At 40.6% G+C, this 20,747-nt stretch overlaps 1 protein-coding gene across 1 annotated transcript in view; it reads right to left on the bottom strand.

Moving 5' to 3' along the window:
- LOC101415736 (lysosomal acid lipase/cholesteryl ester hydrolase-like) overlaps window positions 1–18,697 on the bottom strand; it is a 32,806-nt gene extending 14,109 nt beyond the window's left edge. Inside the window, exons 1-4 of the mRNA XM_004464543.5 lie at window positions 18,552–18,697; window positions 16,756–16,867; window positions 15,497–15,614; window positions 668–866 (exon numbers count right to left, since the gene is read on the bottom strand). Coding sequence (XP_004464600.1) covers window positions 668–866; window positions 15,497–15,614; window positions 16,756–16,866 — 428 coding nt within the window. The 5' untranslated portion in view covers window position 16,867; window positions 18,552–18,697. The remainder of the gene's footprint in view (window positions 1–667; window positions 867–15,496; window positions 15,615–16,755; window positions 16,868–18,551) is intronic.
- Window positions 18,698–20,747: the final 2,050 nt, after the last annotated feature.

Below are 20,747 nucleotides of genomic sequence, written 5' to 3'. Positions count from 1 at the left end.
AAACAAGACGCAGCAAAAAGACACAGAAAACAGACAACCGGGGGAGGGGAGGGGAATTAAATAAATAAAAAATAAATCTTTAAAAAAAATAAAAAATAAAAAATAAATCTGTTCCTTACATCTCTGAGTATCGTTTTGGGTTTCTCTGTCGTTCAGAACTCCTGGCTTTGCTCAAAAAACCTTATGAGATAGGGGTTTATTATCCCCATTTTACAGATAAGGAAACTGAAGCACAGAGGACCTAGGTTAAATTGTCCAATGTCATACTGCTATTAATTGCTAGAGCTAGAAGAGAAAGAAGAGAATTTCAGAGGTGAGAATTTCTGGAAAGAAGAAAAATGAATATTTCAAATACATGTTTATGGAGGAAGGGGAAGGGGAAGGGATAAAATTTGCCCAGCAGCACCTTAACCAGTAAGAATGCTAAAATAACTTAAGAATTCCTAATTCCTAGTCAAATCTAATGCCTATGATGTAATTATTTATCTATAATGCCCTCTACTGCTATTTATTCAATTAGGGAGGTGTAAAATCTTTCACAAGACATCAGTTCCTCCTCTCCTAAGAGTTGAGTCATACTCTATCTGCCTTCACTGCTGAAATCCCCACATGTCTGAACTAAGGGCACTAAGGAAAGAGGCCCATATCGTAATCAACTCAAGTATACCTGAAAGCCCAAAATTCATCCTGAGAAACTGAAAGAGTCCTGTGTTTCCGAGACCAGGTGTTTCCCCGGCTGTTCCCCATCCACACGTCAAAACCAGCATCCGCGAGAATGAAGCCCAGGCTGCTGTTGGCAAGGTTAGAGACCCAGACGCTAGAATCTTCAAGGAAGCCATGCTGCAGAAACACAACTGGCTTGGAACCTGAAAGACACTCACATTTAAGAGTTAGCAGTTCTGAATGATATTGCAGGGACAGATGCTAGACATTATATAACGTGTCATAACCCAGTGAATGCACTGGGGGAGAGTGAAATTACAATATAAACTATAATCCATGTGGAGCAGCAGTGCTCCAAAATGTATTCACCAAATGCAATGAATGTGCCACAATGATGAAAGAGGTTGTTGATGTGGGAGGAGTGGGGAGTGGAGTGTGAGAACCTCTTATATTTTTTAATGTAACATTTTTTGTGATCTATATATCTTCAAATACATACAATAAAAAATTAATAAACGCTAAAAAAAAGAAAAAGAGAAGCACCAAGCTTCAAAGCAAACATTATACATCGGTAAATGGATCATTCATAAAAGATTCCACAAATAATGAAATAGAAACAAATTAAATTTTGAGATAGCAATGTACTTCTATATAACATTAGTAAGAATGTTTTTAAACAGTGCTGGAAGGGTGGCAGTTAAACTAGACTCTTTTTACATCCCTAGAAAAGAGACACACTGGTTTGTTAATTTTTTAATATATTTTTAGGAACTTATAAATGATGTCTATAATTTGATCCAGTAATTGGATTTCTCACCATGTATCCTAGCAGAATAAACCAAAAGAAAGAAAGCACAAGTTCATAAATATTAATTCATTTGAATATTCATATACATATACGTATATGGGAATTTATTTTCTTTTCACTTGTACCTGGGACCCTGTGACATAGTGGAAGTAACAGACTTGGGAGCCGAGAGACCCTGTTTCATGTGGAACATAAGGGCCCTTGGCATGAGGGAGATGCAGTCGAAATAACCCACTGAAGCGGTATTTCTTTTTTATATTTTTAAGATTTATTTTGTATTTATTTCTCTCCCCCCCTCCCCCCATTTGCAGTTGTCTTGCTCTCTGTGTTCGTTCACTGTGTGTTCTTCTGTGACCCCCTCTGTCCTTATCAGCAGCACAGGGAACCTACCCATTGGGCCAAGTCTGCTTCCTGTGGTATTTCTATTAAGCATCATGGGTCATCCACAAAGAAAATATTAAATCCCAGGGTAGAAAATCAGTGAAAAGTAGGCACTAATTGCTTGATTGCATGAAGGCAAGAAAGTGCTGAAGAGACGAGGGCACTGGAAACAGCCCTCCCTCCTGTCTGCCAGTTCTCTCACTGCTCCCAGTAGGGACATAAGGAAGGTAAAATACAGCTCTTGCACAAACCAAAATCCATCAAAGACTTGAGGAATTGCTGGCAAAAGAAGTTTCTCTGTGGGTGGGTTAAGCCCACTCCATTCACACCTTCTACTGCCGGATTCTTAAACATTTTGTTACACAGACCCCTTTGCCAGTCAGGTGAAATGGACACTGCTGTAATTTATTCACTGCATACATTCATAAGTGAAGGAAATGCTAAATTTCAGTTAGGGACCAGAAAAATAAAAGCAATAAGTCGACTGATTTTTTTCAATTCAAGCTCACAGACCCCTGGTTAAGAACCCCTGTTCTGGTGAATTGTTTTAATTGAATTTTTTCTCATCTTGCTAGAGACAAGCTGATTGAAATGATAATTAGGTATTATTGAGTGCTTATGTGCTGTAGTGGGACTGAAAATGCTGTGAGGTTGGTCCTATTCCCATTGAAAGGAATGGGTAATTGTGGCTAAGAGATGTCAAACAACTTGCCTAAGGAAGAATTAGAGCTAGTAAGAGGGGAGCTGGGATTTGAAACCAAGTATGTCCTATGTCAGGGTCATGCTTTTAACCACTTTGCTATAGGAAAGAAGGTTTAACAAGAGAGAAGTCAACCTAGAACATACAGAAGGACCCCAGGGAATGATGGGCCAACAGAGGAAAGCTATTTTAGAGGGATATGCATCAAGTCTTGGAAGAAAATAATCTCTTGTAGGTGGAGGAGATAGAGAATGGAGGCAGGGACACCAACCTCAACACTGCCTGCCCAACCTGCCCACCCAGGTAGTTCCTCTGAGGACCAGCCTACTGCATGCACCTCAGCCCCGCAAGGCCTGGCTTTGTCTGAGCAACAAACCAACAAGACAAGGGCTGCTCCCATCAGATGTGCTCTAGGAAGACTGGTAGCCGACAGCAAGGCCTAGAAGGATCACTTCTTGGTCCAGAGACGGCAAGATACGTTATCCAGGTCAAGTAAGTCATTAGCACAGAGCTGACAAAGAGAAGCAGCACGATGGTGACCACCCAGTTAGGCCCAAATGTGGGTGGAGGTGAAGAGGGCATTACGCAGGCTCCAAAACTGAATCTGCTGTGGCCACAAGCCACAGGAGGAAGTTGATCAGGTGAGTGGGGAAGTTCCTCCTGCCTCCCAAGCTCCTGCCCTTCTCCACCATAACACTTGTCTCAACAAGCCTCCACCTCACTCTGAAAAGTTTGCAAACACCCAATGTGCTCCAGGGAAGAACCAAATGGACAAGTAAGCAGTAGGTCAAGAATAGGGGCAAAAAGATGGCTGTTGGCATGAGCCAGGCCTTGGCTTTTACTAGTTGTGAAACTTTGTAGGAGTTATTCGACCTCTCTGAAATACAGGTGTTCTTTCCTAAAGGGGGATGATAGAGTGCCTGATACCTATCAAAGATTTAAAACAAAAATAGCCACTGATAATCATAGTAAATATATAATATAAAATAAAATAGTATTAGCACTATAAAGAAAGATAAAATGAAGTGACATTCTTTAATTCAGAAAATCAGAGTAACAGTAAGACTGATGTGGGCTATGGGTGGACGGCTCTTTGTCTCTTCAGAGATAACTAAGTTGTTTGACTTGTGGGTGTGGAACCGTAAGAGGCTGCAGTCCTGCCCGTAGGGACAGTGGCAGCGGCTCCAGTCCCAGGAAATGTTTAACAATGCAAGGGCTATAAACTTTAAGTATTTAGGGGAAATGCAAAAAGTAAATATGCTAAAAGCTTATCTAGAATATCTGGAGTCCATGCTAAAAGCTTACCTAAGATGTGGAAGAGATATATGCTAATTGAAGCCTATTGAGAACTGAAACAAAGGGACCATTTGGCCTTTCCTCTCTGTATAAAAGACGTTTGAAAATCTTGTTCCGGGCTCGGGATTCAAACAGAAGTTCCCGAGTCCAGCCGGCCGTCAATAAACCATTTTTCCTTCTCAAAATCATTCCTGAGTCCTGGCCGGCCGTCAATAAACCATTTTTCCTTCTCAAAATCATTCCTGAGTCCTGGCCTCTCTATACTCAAATAATTGAACTTCTCTTAAATTCTACAACAAGACCACACCAAGTGTTGACTATGTGTTAGGCTCCCTATAAGGACTTCCATGCATTATCTAAAACAAGCCACAGGATAAGCTTCTGAGTTGGCACGGTGTGCTGAATCCTGGACTCCCAAAGACGTTCACTTCCAAATCCCAGGAGTTATTTACATGGGAAAAGGGACTTTGCAGATATGATTGACTTAAGGATCCTGACTAGACAGCATCCTGGGATGTCCAGAAGGACTCATTGTAATCACAAGGGTCCTTATGAGATAGAGGCAAGAGGATCAAAGTCAGAAAAATGAGCTGTGACAATGGAACCAGGGCTTGGAATGATGATCTACAAGCCAGGGAATGTGTGCAGTCTCTACAAGCAGGAAAAGACCAGGGAACAGTGTCTCCTCTAGAGCCTCCAAAAGGAACACAGCCCTTCTGTCACCCTGATTTATGACTTGTGACCTCCAAATTTGTAAGATGAGAAATCTGTGTTTAAGGCCACTAAGTTTGCAGTATTTTTCCCAGCAGAGCTAGGAAAACTAATATACCTGGAGACCAGTCTTTACCCCTATTTTGCAGAAAAGGACTCTGAGGAACAAGGGGATAAATAAACTGTCCACGGATATGAGGCCAGCAAAGATGGAACCAAGATTCCAATGCAGGTGGCATGACTCTTGGACCTGGCTTTAACTACACACTGCATGGCCTCTCCAAACAAGAGAGAGGCTGGGGAGCATCTTCAAGGAGATTTCAGATATCCACAAGTCCCTCTCAGCCTCCTTGCCTCGATCTACCCTCAGGGTTCTTAAATTCTGACATCCCATGTGTGGGCATGAGGAGACACAGCCCTTTAGGAAACTGCATGCCACATTTTGGGTGTAAAAGCATTTTTTCAGAGTCTACCAAGTAACTCCTACCCTGGATGCTCACCAGACACACCTGGGCATCTTGTTAAGTACTCAGCTTCCTGAGCCCTTGTCCAGAGGCTCACAGATGAGGTCCAAGAATCTATATTTTCAAAATAGTTCCCCAGAGGACACTGATGCAGCCGAGGTCTTTATCTTACCTGGAACCACAGCTCCCTTCCCAGCCTGACAGCCCAGGCTCACATGCCCTCAGAATAGCAGAGGAAAAGGTCTGCACCTTGCTAGAGCCTTCTAGAATAGCTGTAAGTTGCTTAAGAATCCCCTGTCCCCTGCAATGGCAGGGTCTAAACAAAAGGGCAACAAGGACGTTGCTTATGGTTCACACACATTCCTATTACTTTGTATTGAGAAATGCAATGAGTTGCCCCAAAACACACCTCTCTAATGTGAGTCTGAACAGGTCAGGAAGACTTCATATTTATCAAAGCAGACACTCAGCTGTGTAGAAACCCGAAGTTCAAGAGCTGGTTCAACCATCCCTAAGACAGGCTAAGAAGGAGGCTACTGGATTCATTTTTACAGTCTAATTCTAATTTTGAAGTGCTGGTCCCAAAAACCAGCTAAAAACACTAAACAAGTAACTGTGGTGAGAAGCCTCAGATATAAGCTCTGGGACTGAAGGGGATTCCTGAGCCTGCCCCACCTACTCAAGATGAAATTCTGGTACCTGGTGAATTGTCCTTATTACTAGTATTTACCCTAAACGTTACCAATTTTGTGCAAGCACTGTATTATATATGGATTACATTAGAAGGAAGATGGTATAATCAACTGGCTTTGAGGATGAGGCAACTGACGCCTGGAGACAGTAAGTAGCCTGCCCTGGAACCCTGTGCTGGGAGTGAGCCAGAGTTGAAACGCCAGCCTCCTCTTTTCAAACCCCTTGCTTTTAACCACTGGTCTTTTGACCATAGAGTAAATGAGAAGGAAAACTTATCTTTAATTCTCTTCTGGCTAGAAACTTAAACAATAGAAGCCTGTCCACCAGACTACCCTGTGGCTCTACCAGGGCAAAGAGAAAGAAAATTTTGAGAGGCTAGGAACTTAGTCCAGAGCCCGGGTGAATTCCGTATTCACTATCAACCAAGTTATTTAGCCCCTTGAAAGCTGGGTTTTCTCATCTATAAAATAAGGATAGTAAGACACTTATGTCAAGCTGTCTGAGCACTCATTTAACAATCTCCACTGACCCCAGAGTCCAGCACTTTGCACTTACAAAGCAGCTTTCAGGAGTCTGCACCCTCTGCTGCTTCTTGCAGCCTCATCTTACACAGTTGTCCAGCTGCAAAGGGACGACCCACTGCAGGAGTGAACACAATGGCACCTGTACCACAGAGCAGGGAAGGAAACCACCCTCCTCGGAATGCTTTTCTCTCCACCACCAGCCAGAGTCAGCATGATCATTAAGCTCCATGGAGGCAGTGATTTGGTCTGTCTTCTTTACTGCTGTGCCCATAGCATTTAACTCAGAGTATGGCATATGGTGTGAAAGAAGGAAGGAATAAATGATGACAGAAAAAAAAATTACATTACTTAATGTCCATTGCTTTCATTAGGTTTCCGAAGAGTGCCCTGGTAAGACTCGTGGTTAGGCTTGCCATGCTCAGGGGCTGCTAGTTGCTAGGAGGGCTACAAAAATCTCCCAGTCTCTGCCTTCAAAATTGCTGTAGGGAGAAGTTTAGGGGAAGGAGAAGTACACAAACAAGTCAACCCTGAAGTCGAAAAAGAGAAGCATCTCAAGAGGCATTCGTTTGATCAGAGGAAGGGGTTTCCTCTTCACTTGAGCCATCAGGGAGAGCTGGAATTCACATGGAGTCTGGAAGGATGGAAAGAATTATTATTTTTAAAGATAGAGTCTTTCTGCCACCTTTCCAATCCACCACAATGGTGCACATGAACATCCTGGGTGATGTGAGAGAGAACTGCCAGATTATTATCATGTGGTGCTTCCAAATCATCAGCTGGTTTCTAACTGTGATGATGAAGCAAGACTACCCTGGCAAATTTGAAATCCTTTATGATCAGAAGGCTGGGAAAATTGTTGTGAAACTCACAGGCAGGTTAAATAAGTGCAGAGTAATTAGCCCCAGATTTGATGTGCAACTCAAAGATCTGAAAAAATGGCAGAATAATCTGCTCCCATCTGTCAGTTTGGTTTAATTGTACTGACGATATCAACTGGTATCATGGACCAAAAAGGAAGCAAGGTGAAAACACGCAGGAAAGAAAATCCTGGGATTTTTTTTTCCAGGATGTAATACATACATACAAATAAAATGTCTCAGCTGGGGAAAAAATATAGGACCGAGGACAGTAGGCATCGTTCCAGTGGTGTGTGACCAGCTGCAGTCCAGGGGGGAGTTTAGCAAAGAAGAAATAATTCATTTGGATTTGAGAGTTCCAGGGAGTCATTTTTTTTTATCTTTATTAATATAACAGACCCAACTTCAATTATACCATTTATAATTTTGCTCTGGAACCAATTAAAACCTATACAACTAAAAAATAATATTTCTTCGATAATGAGTAAACATGATTGACAATCAATGGTTCTCAAGCATTCCTCAAAAAACCTTGAGAGAGATTCTTACCCCTACAGAGTAGGTCACCATACACATTACAGCCTATCATGGCAATCACGGTCATCATGAACATGGTGAACTTCAAAGTTCCACTACTACATAGAAAGGATGAATGGTACAGCCAACAGCTAGAGTGAAAGTATATAAGTAAAGGTGGGTATCTTAATTCATTAGGGCCCTGAAGATTGTTGAATGGCTAAATCACATTATTATAGTTGGGCTTTGAGAAGCTTAACAGGCACAAAGGAAACAAAGAAACAAATAGGAAGTCTGTCAGAGAGGAGAGCAGAGCTGCTAAGAGGACACAGAGCTGGGCCACGGACCAGCCCTCTGCTCATGAGAAGTCTCTAATGATCTCCAAGTGAGGTTACAGATAATCAGAGAGGCCCACTGAGGCAGGACTGAAAGACCATCACTACTTGTCAAAACAAGTTCCATGCTGAATGAGGTACAGGTAAATGAATAATGCTGTAATACAAATTCTAATTCTCTTGTAAATTGTACAGATATAGAGCATTATATTTGTGAGTGTTAAAAGCACTGCTTTTCTAAATTACAAGCAGACTGAATTTCTATACTCCTGTTTGGAAATTTCTTTGTATTTCTTAATGTATGGGGAGCCTCACAAATGGAAATGGTTCAAGTCTCTTGGTTTCTGAACTTCTTTCTAGTGCCCTGTGAATAAAAGCCTAACTTGGGTGCTGGGCAGGGAAAGTAAAGGGTGGGGTGAACTAAAGCATATAACAAGGGCAGCCTAGAGAGGAACCTGACAGCTACCTAAAGATGGGAGTCAAGAAATATTCTGTAGTTTCCAGTCCAGGTCATTAGAGGGACAGCAGTGCTATTAATAGCCGGGCAAGTCAGGAGTGGCCTGGATGAGGAGATGAGTCTCATGAGTCCCATGAGTCCCACGAGTTCCAGATGCCACTCTAGGACTGAAGGACTTTTGGGATCCTTTTTGTCTCTTTGGTCTTAAAAGAGCCAAAGTAACACCACCACTCCCAAACAGGAGTGAAGGACAACTCAGATGGGAGCTGAAGGACAATTAAAACCCTCAATCTCGTGTACTGCCTAGAGTCAGGGAATTGCAAACCATCAGAGAAGCACCTATTCAGGTCTAAGGAAAATCGCTCATTCCCTTAGATTACTCAACCCTTTCTCACAGATTCCCTTTAAAACTTCCCTCTGAGTTGAGCTCACAGCAGGAGTTATATACATGTCACTGATCACCCAACTAGAGAGGCCTCTTCTGCACAGATTAGGCATTTGGGGGCACTAATATATGAACAGATTTAGCTCAGGCTACTCTCGGTTTATGCTCCCCATTCTGGAGACCAATGTATCAACCTCCCTCCCCCCAAAACACACACACATACCCACCCAGAAAGAAAGAGAGGGGGCAGGTAGAGGATGGAAGGGAAGGGAAGGAAGGGAGGAAGGAAAGGAGAGAAAACCCAAGAGACCTGAGAGTGAAAATGACTAAAGGGGAACTTGGAGATTGTCCTGGCCAAGTAACTGTTTTTACAGTTGAAGAATCTGAGGTTCACAGAGGGGGAAGCATATAAACAGTTGGGTGCAGACCAATATCTAGAACCGAGGTCTCCTAACTTTTCTTCCCACCATCTAGGAGCAAATCAAGAATTTTCTTTCTTAGTATTCCATGGTGAGGCACCTGCACATGTGGCAGGAGCAATAAACACATCTGTAGGGCAGGTAGCATCATTTGCTTTAATTACTGTATGGAGAGAAAAGCCTGGAGGAGGATAGGAAAAGAGGAGCCGCATTTCCTTAGCATGTTTTACTGAGGTCCTGGCCTCTCAACAATAACTCACATTACTGATTATAATCATCAATTAATGACTATAATAAAATATCATTAAAATTATCAATATATATTTTTCTATATGTGGGATTGGAAATCAGTATACACCATGTACTCGGGTTAAAAAAAAAGGGAAGGAAGGAAACAAAGATAATATGCTCACTCTGGCATAAAATATATGCTTGTGTGGGGGATTAGTTCTATCACTCACCAAGGGCATAGTTAAATGATTTATTAAAGCTCATCTCTTTTTGCTTCAGAGCAAATAGAGCTCTGTCCTTGCTTATCTCTGCACAAGCTATCTCTCTGCACTTGAAATTTGAAAACGGCCACCTCTTGCCCTTTCTGCCACTAGATAGGATATGAGTCTAGAGACAAGGTTTCTTGTTCCAAGACAAAACATCCTTGGGAAATTTATCTTTAACCACAGTCCTTGGCTGAATCCAAAAAGTCATGATATGCAAGCAAGAGAAATACACCAGATGGAGACCTCCCTGCACATGAGTTTCGGTGTGTGAGTCTTTCATTCCCAAAGCAACTGGTGCCCAATGTGGGGCAGCTGATTTTCCCACAGATGAGGGGAATTTTTTGGGACAGCCCCTGGGAACAGCCCAGGGGAACTACAGTCCCAACATTCATCACTGCCAGCGATCACAGCTGCCCTTGAGGTAAGCTGCTCCCTGGGTTCAGTCACAAGAACATCTCTGCATAGTAAGATTGGTCCAAATCATGCATCCTGTACAGACAGGACATCAGCTGCCCTGAGAGAGGTAAGCTGATTGCAGACACTAGTATAACATGGGAAATACATTATCAAAGCAACTAGGAGATCAATCTCCACACTTCACAACAACTATTGAAAGCAGCTAATTGTAGAGTGAAAGAACAACAAATTACTACATTGCTTCAAACAGTACAGACCTTTTGTTCATACTTCCCCGACAAGGGAACCTTAGGTTTCGAATTATGGGAACTCTAGATCTAGAATTATAAGTCAAATTGTAAACTTTATGTTTCTGTTAGTGTGTTATCATTGCTTTTGTATATGTCTCTTTGTTCAATGTCAGAGAATATTTTAATACCTCCGGATGGTAAAATAAATAAATAAAAATTCCTAAAAGAGATCTATTCAAATGGCCTAAAAATAAATAAAAGCTTATATTAATAGATAAGTATAAATGCTAATCAGAGCTCTACAATGATAAAAATTGTAAGTCCTGATTAATGAAGTTTCTTCATAAGAAATAGTTCTTGCCTCAATTGAAATGAATAGTTTATTTTTCTTCACAGGATAAAGCGAAGGATGTAAAACTTAAATGAATACTAAAAAAAGTAAAAAGCTTGTGGGAATGCTAACTGAAATTTGATGTTTGTTCAAAAAGGTGTGTTTTGTCCTAAAATAAAATGGCAAGTTTTCACACAATCAAAATGGAAATATGCAGGACTAAACATGAATGCATATGGCAAGCTGTAAAAAGTATTGTGGTAGCATTCAGTGAAAAAATGTGTTCTGTGAAGGTAAAATTTGTCTTAAGATAAAGTAATTATAGTCCATGTGGTTATGAATAATTATAAGAAGTTTGTGGAAGTATTGTTTGAGTTAAAGTGTTTAAATAGCTAATTCCAAAAATCCATTATTAAACAGAAACTGAATTGATAATAATAAAAGTAACTTCATAACAAGAAAACATCGGCAGCCAACCTCCCCTGCCAACTTGCTTCTAAAAAACTATTTCTAATATTACATGCTTCTAGGTATTTGAAATAAAGTTGTATTTGCCTATAACCAAATTGAATCATTATTTTAACATGTTTAGTGTTGATGGTAACTGTATATTGTATGAACTTTGCTTAGAAACAGTTTCGAACATCATCTTGGTAACTTACGTATGTAGGGTGTACAGAACGTGTTTTTATTATTAAGGAAACAGAAAATAATTTTGTCCTAAGATAAATTGACTAGTTATTAAAAAAGAGTAAAATTTAGGACAAAACCTGAATGAAAACAAGAAGTACAGAAGGTGTGCGGAAAAGGAATTTTTGTAGATGAAGTTAAGATTTGATGGGTCTATCAAGTTTTAAAAGTTTTAGTATCAAATAGTCTACTAATACAAAGTTAAATTTTGTTCTTTCTCAAAGTTTCTTAAGACATTAATCTGTTTTAGCAAAAATTTAAAAAGAGATTTTCTCTTGATTAATCAGTGTACAAAAGTCTCTTTTACCAAAATAGCTCCTTTAACCGTATCATGTCTTTGGCTGTTTAAAAAGAAACAAGTCTTATCATGTTTAACAGATCATAATGTTCAAATATGCTTTCTCAAAGTCAGATACTGAAAAATATCTTTTATTTCAGGTTTTTGCAGAGGATTTGTTCTTTTATCTTTAAAAAAATAAAGTAATAACATAGTTAAGTTCATTTAATATGATATAAGTTAAATGAACAATATTTAAAAGTGTTATAAAATTAAAAGGATTCTTTAACCCTCTGTTAAAGTTGTATGTGTAAAAAGTTCACATGAATACTTAAAGAGTATATAAAATTCCTGTGAATTTAATAATGTTTCAACATAATATTAAAAATATATAATGCTGTTAATAATTTTAATTATTAAAAATTATATATATCATAAAAACCTCTCTACTTAAAAATCAAAACGTGAACACTTTAACTCATACTCATCTGATTTACACTAAAAGCTGCCATAAGGTAGATACTTTAACTCATACTTGTCCAATTCACATTAAAAACTGCCACAGGGTGATATATAACAGTAAGCTCTCATAAATTAAAGTAACACCACTGTTGTGTGCAGCAACCCTAAATATTCTTAATTTATTACAAAAATTAATAGCCAATTATGTCACTATCTCTTTATTTTAAAATTTCTTGAAGCTTTCTCTGATATCTCCTTAGGCAAGTCAAGCCAGCTGCATTCATATGTGAACAAGCCAACAGTAAATTTTACAGCACTTTCCCAAAGCTGTGTGCACAACCCAATCATCTATCCTAGACTAAAAACAAAAACCTAACTGTATAAAAAACCTGTAGTTTTAATCCTATTATATTAATAATATTATGTTAACAAATAATTTTTTTGACAAAATCACCTCACTCCACCCTAAAATTATTCTTATAAAACAAAAAAAGGGGGAATAGGGTGTTAGGTCTAACCAGTCCAAAGGATGTCATACAAATAGCCTTATATACTTTATTTTTTTAATTGCAGTGAGGATGGTTATACAGCAGCGGAACATTTTCAAATAACAATTATAAAAATTTATCCTAAAGTGTTATACAAACTCCTGGATGGACAAGAGGCTAATGGTAATTGGCATGCTCCAGTAAATTTATTCAGCATGGGAAGTATGGTATGCAAGTGTTCTCTCCCTAGGAAAGCACATAAAACCAAAGCACGTAAAACCATACCATGGCCTGATGGAATCTGCAGCACAAGCCAATACCAAGCCTGGAAGCGCTCAACCTGCAATCGACCACTATCCCCCCAAGGAAATGAACTGGATACATGGGGAGTCTTAAATAATTGGGCAACCAAGCATAAGCTCTTATGTCATGAGTTGGGTGTCCTAAGATGCCTAAAAATAGTTTTGTAGCTTATTTCACAGAAGTCTGCTACTTCAGCTAAGGTGGGAACATGGAAAATGTACATATTGCTCATGCTTATGTCTTTTAACCCCTGCAGTGCTAATCACAGCTTTTGGGCCCATATAACAGGTCTGGTATTTGCCCTCACCTCCTGGTGGGATCCTCAGGCCCCATTATCCTCAAAGGATTCAACATGAATAGGAGGCTCCTGGGCCCTCCAGGAGGGCCACTAATAAATGAAATTGACTGGAGGCATCCTAACATTTGTGTCACTCCTTTAAAGTGGAATGGCACCCAACATAATTGGAAGCAAATATAAAAACACCTTCAAAGTGCTTTGTCCATTCATATATTGGATGAAGTGGAAGCTTTCCATCTCCAATTAAGTCGGCAATTTTGAAACTTAAAAAGTCAAACTCAACAAATCATATCAAAAATCTTAGCTGAACAGTTGCAGTGGCAGAACCGTTTAACACGGTTTTCCAATCTAAATTTTAAACGGTGGGCAACAATAGGAAGATTAATTGTCTCTGTCTTGTTATAGTTATAGGATACCAATGCTTCTTCCAACTATGGGAACATACCACACAACGATATGAGTACGTGGCCGCCATATATACAGCTACTCAAGTAGAACAACCTGCTCAAAAAGAAAGGGGGGAGATGTGGGCATTAGTTCCAACATCTCGGCAAGGGCATGGTTAAATGATTTATTAACGCTCATCTGTTCTTGCTTTAGAGAAAATAGCTCTGTCCTTGCTTATCTCTGCACAAGCTCTTTACGCTTGAAGTTTGAAAATGACTTCTTCTTGCCCTTTCTGCCGCTAGATAGGATGTGAGTCTAGAGACAAAGTTTCTTGTTCTAAGACAAAACATCCTTGGGCAATTTAATTTTAAACACAGCCCTTGGCCGAATCTAAAAATACATGATACATAAGCAAGAGAAATAAACCAGACAGGGCCCTCCCTGCATATGAATTCTGGCGTGCAAGTATTTCATTCCTGCGGCACTTGTGTGTTTTAGCGAGAAGGAAAACTACAAGTCCTCAGTGCAACTCACCACTCATTTGGTAACATGTTTGTAAGAAGGAATCTTAGAACATGTACATATAAAAGAGTTAGAAATTAAATTTCAAGAAATCCATTGGGTGCCTTGTGAACTTAAAAATTATCAAAGCCCTATTACAGCTAGGATTTATTGGGAGGGGAAGAAGGAAAAGGGTAAATCAGATTAAGAAAAAAAGTAGAGAATAATACAAAGCTCACATTAACACAGAAGGCTTTTAAATTTGCTTTGAATAATAATTTGGGAAGGAATTGAGGCAAAAGAAGGCCCTTAGGTGACCCTTCTGATCATATCAAATTTTAAATAAGAGATACTTACCTTATTCTCAACCTTAATTTCCCAGGGAAAGTTTGTAGAAACAGAAAGTGTTAAAGAATAAGCTACTTCTGGGAAGATGAATGAATAAGGATCAGATCCCAACAGTTTCAAGTAAACTGACTAAAATTCCTGAATCTGCATTGGAAATGGCCGTTTTGCTTGAGTTATAAAATGAGAAACACATACACACAGACACACAAAAACTTTCATACATTACTAGGAGAATAAATATCAGGACAACTTCATATGGAAATAATTTAACAATAACTATCAAAACTACTAATGTTTATAACCTCTATCTCCAAAAAATGCCTATTTCTGAAAGTGTATACTATAATCTTGCACACATACAAGGTTATTTACTGCAGCAATATTTGTTAGCAGAAAACTGGAAACAGTCCAAATGTCCATTAAGTGGACACTTGCTAAATAAACCTTGATATGGGTACCCAGCAGAATACCATGTATCTGTAGAAATGAATGATGAAGCATTCTACATAGTGTACAGAAAGATCTCAAAGATATATCAAGGAATAAATCAGTGTGTGTTACGTGACACCTTTCATATAAACGAAGGTAGGGAAAATGAGAATCTCTGTTTGTATTCATTTTTACATACAAGAAGAGATTTTGAAAGAATACACAAGAAATGGGGGAGATGGGGAATGAGATGGGAAGGAGTTCTCCTTGATTTCTGAACTCTGCAAATGTATTACCTAAGCTATTTAATGCTCAAAGGATTTCACTCAAGAAGATGCTTCCTGCTTCCCTATAACAAAGGAAAGAGATTCTGGTCAAGGTTCAAACAAATTCAATTGGAAGCCTCAAGCAAATTATGAAACTAGATGACTCTTGTCCTTCTTTAAAAGATGAAGTATTTTGTATGCCTTACATGAATATAACAGAAATATAATACTTTTAGTACATTGGTCTAAAAATAATCTCATTTCAAGTCATTTCAAGTTAGTTACTGCCATAAAAACCAGCCAAATTTCAGCAGCATGATTACTTTTAAGAGCTTTTCTTTCTCTCCCAGGAAAACTCCTTACCTCTGTCAGGGGGGTTCTGCCTCCCATGAGGGATGCGGTGAAGGCAAAGAATATATCCATCTTCTGTCTCAACTAGATGTTCCTCACTAGGGAATCCCCAGTAAGAGATCATTTCACTCTGTGGAGAAAAAGAACAATGGTAATGCTATGGACAGAATCGGATAAGGTCTCCCATAATAAAAGGCAAAGGAGAAGACAAAAGCCAATGATATTCTCCAGACTTTATTTTCAAAATCAATTGTTTTTGAATTTTTGCTCTGCTGTAACTGTAGCTAACATCCTATCCCAGTGAGCAACCCCCTTAATGTCCTCCAACTACTTTCCCACTAGCTCCCTCAGCCCTTAAAAACCCTGCTGCCCTTCCGATGACATTAGGTTCTAGGATCCCGTTCCTACAGTCATCTTTGAATAAAGTCGTCCTTGTCTGCTCAACAATATCAGGCACAATTTTTTCTTTTACATTCATCAGGATCTCAGTGGAATAAGGATAACTCAATAATGCTGAAAACTTCATGTAAATGAGTAAGACCATAAACAATTGCAAGGTTTTAATTTTATCATTCTTACAAGGAGGAATAATAAAAGGGAGTTAGGGTGGAATGATTCATGAAATATTTGGATGCAAATAAGACTTTGAGATCCTGATGTCCAGTTAAACTCTCTTCATTCAATATGAATTGCTCTCAAAGTCACTAATCATGTTTTCAAGTTGTTTTCTTATTAACAGTATTTCCCATATTTTACACCAAAATGAGGCATGCATACATCTTATTGTTTACTTAAAATTACTAACTTTGAGATGTTTTAAATAATCGTGGCATTATTTTTGCATATTTGTTCTAATAGAATTTTTTTCAGATACCTAAGAATTTGAATCTGAACTGTGTTCCCTGGAAATCCTTAACCACAACCCTGTTCAATGTATTCTAAAACTAGCACTCAATAGTAACATTCTTGCAAACTTTTGACACTTTGAGTTGTTTTTTAAAATCAGTGTAGTATAACTTGAAAAGGAAATGAATTAATGAAAATGATTTTTCCTTATGAAGAAGTATCTAGTCTTAACAATAAAATGAGGTTTGTAAACACATATTACCTGGTTAAAAAAAAAGCAAACTGAATCTAAGATTGAGAGGTAGTAAAAAGCATATCAGATAGATGGAGATTAGAGTTGGTGGCAAAACTTAGGCAACACAAATGGATTTAAGGAAAAAACGCTTGTCACAAAGGCGTTTTAAAGCAGGTTACTTTGAACTTACCACATTCATATATGCTTCAGGATTCACAGTTGTCAGCTTCCCTCTGGGCTGATGGCAAAGCACAGTCACGAGGATCAACGAGACCATCCACCCAAAGAACCACATTTTCATTCTGTATAAAACAGTCAGTCCATTATTAATTGCCAAAACTTTACTACATGATATTACATGGGCAGATTTGTGCTCCTGTAACAAGTTCTGAAAAGGCACCCACAGGTACCCTAGGCAAATATGAAACAGATTTCTATGGCCATACAGTGAAGTCAAAAATACATAAACATTGTACTAGGAACAACTCCACCTTTACTTCCACCATCCCCCCCTCTACCCCCTTGCACCCATTAATATGTGACCACAATATCAAACTCATTCCTGAAAAAATAACAGACAGGAGGGCTCAGAAGTAGACAGAGTGAGAAAAGGGGAAATCTGAAAAATTCCAGTCTATTTACCTCCCACCTCTTCCCTTACACTTCAGTTGGGACAATACTAGCTCTTGCTTCCACTATCTTGCGGAGAGATGGGGCAGGATTCAATTGTGTCAACTGCAGAAAAGTGAAATGAAAGGAGAGAGAGCCTGCAAGAGAAGCAGAGGGGGAAGGACAGCCCTGTCTCCTCCTGAGTCCCTCCGACCACCAACAAAAACATCTAGTCTCTGGCTATGACTCAAAACCACAGTGTAGCAAAGACCTTGGGGGTGTTAAAGGCGAAGTAAAGACTCTCCCAAGCATACTAAGGCGGTTGGTGAGTAAGTTTTAAATAAACTTACTCACTTAAAAGATGCATTAATGTAAGTCTAAGGACTTGTATAAAAATGTTCATAGCAGCTTTTTTATGTTATAGACAAGACCTGGTAAAATCAAAATGCCCATCAATAGTGAATGGAACGCAAATTGTGGTATATTAATATACTGAAATACTGTTTATCGAGACAAAGACAAGGATGAATATCAATATAATTATGGTGAGTGAAATAAGTGAGGCAAAAAAGAAAACATACTGTATAATTTCACATTGATAGAAAGTAAGTCGATGGTTACCTCATGAGAGGAGGAAAACCAACAAGCATGAGAAATTTGAGGGGGTGAAGGATAGATGTTCATCATCTTGATTGTACTGCTGATTTCACAAGTTCATGTGTATGTCAAAATTATTAAAATTTTACACTTCCATTATGCATTATGTTCTGCTATTACATATCAATTAAACTTCAGTAGAGCTGTTCAAAATTAATATGGCTCTCATTTAAATTCCTGCTGTGCAGAACCACCACTGCAGGCAGCGCTCCCAATGCATTATATCAATTATTCCACCAACCTATGCAGCAAACTGAGGTTTATCCACTTAAGAGCTGGGAGTAAAGTGCCACCTGATGAAACAGCAGTGTCGTCAGGATTGTAACCAGGACTGAGGCTAAAGTCTGCTCTGAATCACTAACAAGTGGAGAGGTCGGCAGCGTATCTGCGGGACCTAATAGCAAGAAGGGAGGAGGAGAACGAAGAGCAGCTGGAAATCAGGGATCCTGGCGCGCCCCATTCTGGGGACTCGGGCTGCACAGGGAAACCAAGACCGCGCAAAGAAGGGCGGGCAACTGCAGAGCCTCGCCTTCTGGGTGCTCGGGACGCCAGGCAGGACGCTCGGGGTCCTACAGCGGAGGGTCCCGCGGCCAGCGGAGGCTCAGGTGCGCGGAGGGTGAGCACCCTGGGACCACGCGCGCCCCCAGCAGGTCCCCCGGCGGCGGGGCGCGGCCTCCCACGCCGCCCCCGCGCCTGCAGGCGAGGCCGGGGCGCACTCACCTCGGAGCCGTCCTACCCGGCCGCTGTCCGAAGCTGCAGTGACCGCGGCGGGCCCGAGAGCGGGGACAAGCCGTGGAGAGGGTGACGAGCCCCCTACGCCTTTAGGGCAGACGCCTGGACCCGCCCAGGCTACTGCAGCCGCCAATCAGAGCAGCGAGCGGCAGGGAAGTGTCAGGGGACTCCGCCCCCCGCCGAGCGCGCCAGTTTCAGAGCTTCCAGCGGCCCGGATGGAGCATGCGCCGTGAGCTCCGCCTCAGGCTCCCTCTGGACGGGAGCGGAACTTCAGCGCCCCAGGCGGGGCGGGCAGGGAGCACAGTCGCGGGAGAGGGGCGAGCCTGGCTGCACCACGTCACACCAGCCCGGTCACACAGGGGGCTGCCTCCGCTCTGCCCCAGGTTCTCCTGTACCCTCTGTGCTAGGCACAGAGGGTTCGGGCTCTAAAAATGAATATAAATTGTTTACTCCATCTAAATCGCTTAGAGTTTTGCCTGACACAATGCATGGCTGTAATACATAGTATTATTTACCTTTTTATTAATGTTTTGATGAAAATAGAAAGGAAGAAATAGAATAGTTTTAGTATATACCTGTAATTTATTGAACATTTCATTCAACAAAAACTACACTGAGCACTACTAAGTACAGGTAATTATTAAGACACTGGGGGTATAGCAGCCAACCAAACAAGCCACTTTTCCTCTGGCGCTTTCATTCTAATGGGAAGAGACACACTATCAACAAATAACTATATAACATAGGAGATGGCCAAGAATTAGGGTGTAAACTCTCTGAGGGGGTCTTGAGGCACATTGGTAAAGAGAAAGAGGGAAAACAGCTGGGACCCAGCAGAGAACAAGTCTGTGAGACGCTGCCTGCAACTACCCTGCTACTGAAAACAAAGCCAGGAAAACTGGGAAGACACCTGACCACAAGGTCCCATTTGGAACTCTTTCCAGCCATGAATTCCTCCAAACAGCAGGCCTCCCCATTGCCCCCCTGAGCGCTAAAGGAGGACAACCAATCAGAACAGCAAGCAGCCAGGGGCCCTCCCCAACATTAGGAAAGGGGAGAAGGAAATGCTCAAAGAAGGCCTAACATGGGGCTGGTAGCATGTCCAAAGCCATGTTTCAGGTTGTGTCCATATTTCCAGTTTTCTTGTTTCTTAATGAACTCTTTACTCCCTTGGCTACCCAAGGGCATGTCCTTAAATTCTTTTATGCAACACAGCCAAGAGCCTAGAAGCCCAGAACACAGAGCATTCCACTACCAGTAAGTGCTATGAAGAACAATAAAACAGAGTAAGAAGATAAGTGAAGGAGACTGCCGTGTTATATATACTGTGCTCAGAGAAGGACTTCTGGTTAAGTGACATCCGTTCACAGATAGGAAAGAGGTGATTGAGAGCCAAGTTGATAATGGGGAGGGACTATTTTGGGGTGAGAAATTAGCAAGTGCTAAGGTCCTGAGGCAGAAATATTCCTGGTAGGTTTTAGCAAGATCAATGACACCGTTGTGGCTGGAACAGAACACGTAAGATAGAGATTGGTAGAAGATCAGGTCCTGGCAGTAGTTTGTTGATTGGGGGCCAAATGTAGGTCATGATAAAAATTTTGCCTTTTCCTCCAACCAAGATGAGAAGTCAATGTTTCAGTAGAAAGGCAATATGATCTGACTTACAGTTTAGAAGGATCACTTGGGGCACTGGGGTCAAATATGGAAGCAGGGAGACTAGATAGAAGGTTACTGCAATTGTTCAAGCAAGAATTAATGATTACTTGGATCAGGGTGGTGATGGCCGTGGAAGTGGAGCCACTAGTAAACTACCTAGTATGTTCAAAAAGTCAAGCTGACAGGACTTGCTGGTGGATTGGAGACATTGTCAAGACACCACCCTGGACCAAGAGAAGGAAGCTGGAAATACCATGGCTTTCCCTGCCTTCTGCTCTCCAACTTCCCACCAGTCTCTCCCATGAGTCAACCTCAGCCAGAAGCCAGCTGACACAGGAGCCTATGAAACGCACTCTGCAGGGACCACACCTCCATCTCCAGCCTCTGTAGTACAGAGTAGAATAGGAGAAGGACAGGAAATGGATCTGGAGACAAAGGCAAACATCAGCAAAACTTCCTTGTGAAGAAGTTGAGTATGTAAATACAGATGTAGATACAGATACTGGTACAGATATTTCAAAGTAAGGT

This window comes from Dasypus novemcinctus, chromosome 6, assembly GCF_030445035.2.
Source record: "Dasypus novemcinctus isolate mDasNov1 chromosome 6, mDasNov1.1.hap2, whole genome shotgun sequence".
NCBI lineage: Eukaryota > Metazoa > Chordata > Mammalia > Cingulata > Dasypodidae > Dasypus > Dasypus novemcinctus.
The sequence above is the reverse complement of the archived record's forward strand: the minus strand, read 5'-3'. Positions and strand labels throughout refer to the sequence as shown.